At 39.8% G+C, this 8,056-nt stretch overlaps 1 protein-coding gene across 1 annotated transcript; it reads left to right on the forward strand.

Moving 5' to 3' along the window:
- The first annotated feature begins 2,767 nt into the window (after nt 1-2,767).
- On the forward strand, nt 2,768-7,596 carry NCOA4 (nuclear receptor coactivator 4). The gene is made up of 8 exons (XM_009580089.1): nt 2,768-2,919; nt 3,376-3,516; nt 3,637-3,725; nt 4,214-4,322; nt 4,925-4,996; nt 5,667-5,810; nt 6,040-7,050; nt 7,429-7,596. Exons 1-8 carry the CDS (start codon nt 2,779-2,781, stop codon nt 7,594-7,596), a joined length of 1,875 nt encoding a protein of 624 aa, XP_009578384.1. The 5' UTR covers nt 2,768-2,778.
- Nucleotides 7,597-8,056: the final 460 nt, after the last annotated feature.

An 8,056-nucleotide genomic window follows, 5' to 3' on the forward strand; every position in this document is an offset into this window, starting at 1 on the left:
GGTCGGATCGCGTCCGCATCAGCGAGCGGGTATTTGGAGCGGAATTTGCAGCGGGACTGAAAAGAGTTGCATGTGACTATTTAAAAGCATTTTGGAGTCCGTGCTTCTGCGGAATAGAAGGTTGAAAATGGAAACAGCTTCATAAGCCGGGCACCGCTGAATTGCTTCCTTCGCCCGGAAAGTAAGTGCAAGTTCAGCTCATTGGGGGGGGTGGGGTGCATCCCCTGACGCAATATATGCATGGTGGGGTACCTCCGTGTGGTTGGAAACAGTGCGATGATACAGAAATTGCCAAAAATGGTGATTCTGTATTGCAACCGTGTATCCTGTTGCAGAAGTAATTGTATTATGTTACTGTTGAGCCTAAGTGTATGATCTCGGGTATTTCAGAGCATTGGCCCTGAAAATGTTTTCAACTCCCGGAGCTATTTGGTGATAATTGGGAAGCAAGGACATAGGTGGTTACCCCCACTTGGTTTTGTTAGAGGCTTGCGGAAATTGAAAAGAAGGATGGATTGACTCTCATTCTCAACTGTAATGTTAGTTTTATTGGCTAATTTTTGACAAAGCGTAAGAACAGCCATTCTACAAGAGCTGGCTGGCTGGCTGGCTGGAGGAAAGCAGCATTCGTTCTCTCTGTGTACGTTTTGGAGAGACACTCTTGCAATCAAATGAAAAACCAGAAAAGCAACAAATGCAAGTATCTTCAGAGATCATTAGAGGAGCATGTGTAAGTTTCTTAAATTTGACTGTGCCACTATGAAGTTGCTAATGCAAAGTGTGAAAAAGTAGCGTTTCTTCAGGCATTCAGCCCAATTCCCTAGTGGCATAAATTCAGAAAACACATAAATGGCAATGCAGCATACTTTGGACTTGGCATTTGTAGATATGCAGCTTAACATAATTTTCACAAAACTCTTTTAAGTACATTATGTACTGTGTGAGCAAATACGGGAATTACATTTAGCCTTTCAGACTTTGACTCAGTTGTTATGTAAGGGTATGATGAATGAAATAATGAAGAACAATATGAATTGTTTTGTTTACTTTTGAGTATCTGACAGCTTTTAATATATCTAACGCCCTTGTGTTCTTGGCTGGGTATATCTCTGCCTTTGCGTTAATACTTTTAGATTACATCTGGGAACTAGGGCTCCCACTTACGTTTTCCTGTAGGTTGTACATGAGAGAGTTGAGAAGCAAGATAAAATCTGAGGGGTGTTGTGAAGAGAAAGCTTACCTTTTATTGAACATCACTAGCAAGGTGAAGATCATGAAACCTTACTGAATTGAACCTGTGGATGAATTAGAGTATGCAAATACAAGGACAAAACTAGCGTTCGTAGCACGGAATGGAGAATGATGTATTTTGGATTTCTGCACCCTGTCTAACAGTGTAGAATTAATATAAGCTTAAAAAATAAATTCAAGTTCACTTCTCTTATAGTTGTGCTCTGCGCTTCCTAGAGGATGAGATGTTATGGTGAATATGGGATTGAGTTGCAGGGGCTTGGTGTGGCTGCTGTGCCTGCACTGTGTCTCATGGCTGGGGCACCTGGGAGATGGGAAGCCCGTGGTGTGGAGGGAACCAAGGGAGATGCAGCCTCTGCCGCCGCCTCACAGCAAACCTTGCTTTTTCTGTCAGCTTCCACTTGCAAACCACTCCTAGCCCTCTGAAATACACAAATTATATGTATCTGGTGGTCTTGGCTGTAGAAGGATTTTTGGGTTGCAGTTTATATGGTCATGGGGCTTGGAAATTGCAGACTAAATAGCTGCTCAGTAATACAAACTCCGTGGTCATCTTGTCATACTCAAAATACTCTTTTCAGTTCCCTCCAGAGGAGTGGTAAAATCTGTGAAATATTTAAATTGGCACATGCGTACGCTTTAATTAATTCTGCTGGGAATTTCCATAGCTGTCATTGCTGAAGACTTGTTTTAAATAGAATGTTTACTATGAATCTTTAGCTAGTGCTTCAGGAATCCCATGAAACTAACAGGAGAATTGAAACTCTTTGGTAACAAAACACCCACCATTTAGAAAAAATGCTGATATTGATGCTTCGCATTTTTACTAAAAATCCATATTTAGCTTTTTTCCCTTACTTGCAGAATCCTCACCAGTGTAACTTCTGTAGAAATTTTGTATCTGAGCCCCTTTTACTTGAGGATATGCTGAAGCTGAGTAAGTTACCACAGCTGTGACTGCGACAAAAATAATGGGCAGCTGCTCTAAGTTTTGGCCTTTGCAGCTTAGTAGAGAGTGATGTGTGTATCAACACTTGGTTTTTCTGTTGATCAAACTGTATTAGAATTTTCTGATTTATGGGAGCCAGTTCATTTGCCTGCAGCTGAAAAGCGGGTGACTGAAACAGTTCCTGCCCCTTGCCAGGCCGTTCTCCCCCAGCTCTGGCAGATGAATCAGCCCTCAGCTGCTGGAGTTTGCTGGCTAGACATAAAAGCCAGAGGAAGGTGAAGGGCAGGGGAGGATTGCCTAAGCTCCTGCGATTGAAGCTCTTGTCAAATATCTGTTGGTTTTCCTGCCGTTGTGCAAATTCTGTGAGCTGAGGCATTTGAGAGACCATTGTCACTCCTGGAGAAAGCTTTATCTATGTTTAGAAAACGTGCATTGGTGGAGGGTCTTAGGGGGTTTTTTTGTTCACCTTTATAGTGAAGTAGAGCAGATGGTTCTTCATATGATGCCCTTCCTCTTCCGTTAAAGAGGAATAGAAACTATTAAATTTTTTTTCACTGTGTTTTAGGAACACTTCAAGAATGAGTCCACCACAAGATAGAAGTAGAAATTCCTGCAGCAGTGAGCCTCTGGCAAAGTGCCTTCAAGCAAAGAAGGACTTGGAAACAGCTATATCTGGAATCATCAAAGCTGAACAACAGATTAAAGAGAACTGGCGGGAGGTAATTTTAAATTCTTTTTAAAAAAATTTTTAATAACTAACGTGATTTTAATGACAGTTTTTATTATTCCAGAGTACTTTCTATTATGATGATGGTCTGAAATTTTCCTAGAGGCTTGCAAGCATCTTGCTGTGTAATTTGGTCATGCTTTTGATAAAGATATTCCTGTATTACTAGCTTAGGCACACAGAATTTACTAAAGCTGTTGGTTGAAACATCAGAAAAGAGAGATATTGCAAATAACATTGTTCTTTGATACTTCTTTAAAAGTTGCCTTGACACTTTTACTAACTTGAGTCATGTGGTGCTGTGGGTGACTTGTGGCTAATTTTTGAGAAATAAATTTCTCCAAAAATACCACTTATCTGTGACAAACATTATTTTGTAATCAGCGCAGCATATGCTTGTTCATACTCTTTGACAGATGTTCTAGAAATAGTACATGTTGCCTTACAGGTAAAAGCCAAGATTCACAGCCACATAAGCCGCCACCTGGAATGCCTGCGCAGTCGTGAAGTTTGGCTGTTTGAGCAGGTAGATCTCATTCAGCAGCTGAAAGAGGAGACATTGCAGCAGCAGGCGCAGCAGCTCTATTGGGTAAGATTTGGTTGTAAATTGTTGCACTGGCATTTTCAAGTAAATTTTGTCCTTGCAAGTATTTTCTCAACTTTAATCTTAGAAGCCAAAACAGTAACATGTGTTTTGTCTTCCATTCAGTATTTGGGACAATTCAATTGCCTTATTCATCAGCTGGAACGCTCCTATAGTAACGAACTAGCAAACCAGATTTCAGTTTGCCTGGAGAGGTAAATATATCTTATAATGCACGTTAACACAATTGGTATTTATTTTGACTTATGAATTTAATCTGATTTTTGATTCAATAGAACTAATAATAGATCTAACTCACCGTTTTCACGTTTTTAATGGTTCCTTTAAAGCAGTCTGAGATATGATTCTTCTCATCTTTTTTATCTTACATTGAAAAAACAGGACTAGAACAAGCAGTGGAGGTATTCATTTGTGCAGATTATTTCAAATATTAGTTGTTGATGGCAACTGAAGTAAGAAGGAGAAACTTGTGTTTTGCTGGCTATTTATTCTGCTCTTGGTTTGTGGATAGGCATCTCTTTGTTTTTATGCAAGTATTAAAAGTCTTTCTATTACCTAATTAGCGCCAAGTCAGTTTGGAAGCCTTTTTATGAAATAATGGATTGATTCCCAAAACGTGACAGATGAAGAAGACTGTAATTTTTTCTTTTTTCTTTCTGTAACGATCATCTTACTCTTTCAGACTGGGAAGTCTTACTCTTAAACCAGAGGAGTCTTCCATCCTGAATTTTGAGGCTGACACATCTTACCTTCGCCAGGCTATTACCTCATTTGGTTCAATTAAAACGATGGTAAGCACTAAGACTTTCCTGGGTTGGAATATTTGAAAAAAAATCTTTTTTTGAGGCAGTAATGTGATACATTCCAAGTGATACTTCTGCTTTTAGTTATAGCTTGAATGGATCTTGTGTACAAGTCATACAGTTTATAATATATACACAGAGGTTTATTAGCTATTGCATGTAGTTCTGATTTTGACTGAGCTTAGATTTAGTTACGTACATGTTATTTTAATATATTTTGGCTGAGACTGAGGGAATGATGATTCTCTTCTTACTCTATTCCAGCAACTGAAAATTAATGTTATGGTTTTCTTTAGATATTAATAGTTATACATCATAGATGGCTTTCTGCGGTAAAAATATTTTGGGATTCTTGTGTAAGCAGCGTATCTCCTGTATTATTGGCGATAATTCTCTTAAAGGAAGTGGACTGAAGGTAGTATTTTTATAGTAAATCTTTCTCCATTCTATTTTTAAATGTTGAGAAAATTGTTAGCCACAAAGAACTGACCAGCTGTAACTGCAGTTTACTTCTGCTTTATTGTAGAATTCATCCTAGAAACTGGACAAAATCGAGATTCAAATTAACTTTTACTTTTCTTTCCTTACAGCAAACCTCAGAGAGAGAGAATACTTCTCCCTGGTTCCCAGGGCAAAATTGTGCCCTGATGAACTGTGAGCAGGTAAGATTAAGACTTGTTATCTGTGAATGTTTGATTGTATTAAAGGGAAAAGGAGAACTCGAGCACAGTATGTTAGCTTGCTGGAGTAATGGCTTCTGTTTGTTTGTTAAGATGTTTGAGTAGCCAATAACAGTCGCTGTGGTGAGCGTTAGTGATCTGATATTCTAGCTGCTCCAGGAACAGATGTGCAAGAAGATAGTATGAAAGTGAATTTGGAGTGTGACTGTCAGTCAGAATTTTTTAATTGAATATTCCTTGATGTTGTCAAGTCAGGACTTGGAACTATCCGATTCCTTTTAATGCAGAAATTCATGGGAAATCTTATGTTGGGCTCCGCACAGAAACAGCGTCTGTGAAGGAGGGTAGCAAATTAGCAATGGGAATTGTGGTCAGAAGGAGGGTTATGGCTGGGCTACACATATCAGAACTGTGTGTTGTAGAAGTTGTTGCTTCCCTTTCTTGTCATTTGCTCTCTGAAGAATCTGGGATCACAAAACAATGTCAGTGCAGATTGGCTTGAAGTCATACAGGAGATTGAAGATTTACTTTTTTCTTAATTAGAAGGGACTAGTTTTTCTTCTGGTTCAGAAATACCGATGCATGTTTTGATTATCATAGATTACCCCAGCAATTAGACTTTCTTATAACCAAAAACATTCTTTCTCAGCAGAAAACATTGTGTGGGACAGTGAGTGCCTCGCTTGCTGACTGGTTACTTGGAAGCAGACCTGTGGGTGTTTGCCAGGCTCCGTATGTTCCCAGCACCAATCTTGAGGAGTGGGTTACACAAAAATGTGTGTCGGAGCCCAGCCAGGTAAGCCTTTTATGCACTAACCTAGTTTTTAATAAAGAGGAAAACACAGTGTCTGATTGCAGGCAGAATATGGTGGGAATTAAATCGTCGATAATTCTCTTCACTCTGCCTTGTGTTCAACTAATACTTCTGCACTTACTATCAGATTGCTCCAAGCTGTAACTGTGCAAACAGTTGCTGAACATTGTCTTTTAGTGTTAATAGATGCATTTCAATGTGTCTTTACTAGGATTTAAATTCTTCCAAAGTCTGTTATTTTGAGCAAGCCTGGGGAAATCTGAGAGATTTGGAAAACTGGCTCCTGCAGAATCAACAGCGTGATGTTCCTGGGAAGACAGACTCTCCTGGCCGCAAGGATTCTACCTCTACTTTCAACTCATCCTTTTCCACTACTGAAAAGGTGGAGGAATTGGAATCCCTTGGACAAGAAGAGATGGACCTTTCTGACTGGCTGCTTACTCCTGACACAGAAAATGGAAGTAGTGCTTCAGATGAGAAATGGAAGTATGAATTTAAACCTTTTAGGGAAGAATTTAATTTAAATGATTGGCTCCTCAAAGCTGAAACGTGTACCAGTTGTCGTGGCAGCCAGATCAAAAGCGTGGAAATTGAGAACCTGGGAAATCTGAAATGCCTGAATGAACATCTTGACGGAAAGAAATCGCCCGCTACATCTGCTGTAAATGCTTGGCTTCTTCAGCATCCCCAGGCCCCATTTAAGGTGGAAGATGTGTGCAAAGCTAATGAGCTGTGTGCCAGCTTTTCAGAGTGTGTGTGTGATGAAAACTGTGGAAAAGAGGCTCTGTGTAAATGGCTTCTGAAGAAAGAAGGGAAGGATAAAAATGGAGTTCCAGTCAGCCAGAAAGATGTACCAAATCCTGAGCCTGAGAAGACAAAGTCTGCTGCCAGTACCTGGCTTAACCCCACACAGCAGCTCACAGGGGAACCCGTTAGTGCAGAGAAAGCAGATTATTCAGCGGAGATCGCAGAACCCTTGAAAGTATTGCTCGAAAGGCCTCTGACAAGCTGGCTAGCCAAGTCTGAGCACAAAGCAGAAAGTGCAGAAGAAGAGGCGAGTAGGGAAAAAGCAGATAATAGTTTCAAGAGTCCCTTCCTAGACCTCTTGGCTCCATTCCACCTCCCCTTGAATGTAAAGAGTTGGGTGTTGACTTCAAACAACCTAGAAAATGCTAACCCGCCTCCAGCGGAAGATAAATGGCTTCTACGCAAGAAAGCACAAGTGAGCATGTTCTTAAGTTTTTGTTACTGCTGTGTCTTAAGCCAATGGGCCGGATTTATTGTTTTACTGAATTTAATGCCTGCCTTCTCTTCCAAATTCATAGCTCTTCTGGATAATACTGACTGACAATTTTTAGGTTTCTTAGCTCTTTTAATGTTTTCAGTGATTATTACTTAGTCACTTAAGTAGATGAGCCCAGCGTTTAACACAAAACAAGTTAATTTGGAAGTACAGATAGTCTTACTAAATGAAGAAAGTATTCATCTCCAAGACTCAGAAGTCAGTTTTATTTTCTTTGTGAACACTTCACAGAATTTGAAGATGCATCAGAACGTATTTATGTTCGGAGATCAGTAATTAAGGTGACTTCTCTTTCAGGACTTCAGCCTTCCTACAGTTTGTGACCTTTTTGCCTGTATGAAACTCAATGGAGATAAAGAAAAATGGCTGTATCGGACTCCTTTACAGGTAGGAGGCACAGAATGTATTAGAACAGCTGAGCCTAAACGTAACTCGGGGGTACAGAATACAGGCGATGGCAGCTAACTGACCTCTTCAGAGTTCTCTATATGTCATGTTTAACAGCATTGTGATTTTCTCCCCACAGACTTTTTTAACAGCTTGGACCGTTCTATTTTTTTGTTATTCCTCCTCTTTTGATCACAAGCCAGGGAGGGAATTACTTATGTTCTTGAGTAAATCACTCTTCAACTGATTGACACTTGGTAAAATATTGGTAACCTCTATTGTAACTAGAATGTGCAATTAACATCTAAATTTCCAGGCAGGTTCTTTCTTATCTCAGTAGTGTATTTACAGGTGACGTCATGTTTCTTCTCTCTGCCAAGATAACTCTTTATAATTGTTTTTGAAATCCATGAAAAAAGTCCTTCTTAGCAGGTGTACTTCAAACCCTGAAAAGCAAGATACTCAGTTCTAGGAAGTATTTTAGTATGATTTCTTTTTTTCCCCCAGGGTGTCTTATACATTCCACACACACCCCACC

The sequence above is a fragment of the Fulmarus glacialis genome, unplaced genomic scaffold (assembly GCF_000690835.1).
Source record: "Fulmarus glacialis isolate BGI_N327 unplaced genomic scaffold, ASM69083v1 scaffold6456, whole genome shotgun sequence".
Classification (NCBI taxonomy): Eukaryota; Metazoa; Chordata; class Aves; order Procellariiformes; family Procellariidae; genus Fulmarus; species Fulmarus glacialis.

Bases quoted from the DNA above. Each gene is read 5' to 3' on its own strand.
- NCOA4 (XM_009580089.1), top strand. From the start codon at position 2,779: ATGAGTCCACCACAAGATAGAAGTAGAAATTCCTGCAGCAGTGAGCCT. The intron at 2,920-3,375 runs GTAATTTTAAAT...GTTGCCTTACAG, and splicing joins TTAAAGAGAACTGGCGGGAG to GTAAAAGCCAAGATTCACAG. The intron at 3,726-4,213 runs GTAAATATATCT...TTACTCTTTCAG, and splicing joins ATTTCAGTTTGCCTGGAGAG to ACTGGGAAGTCTTACTCTTA.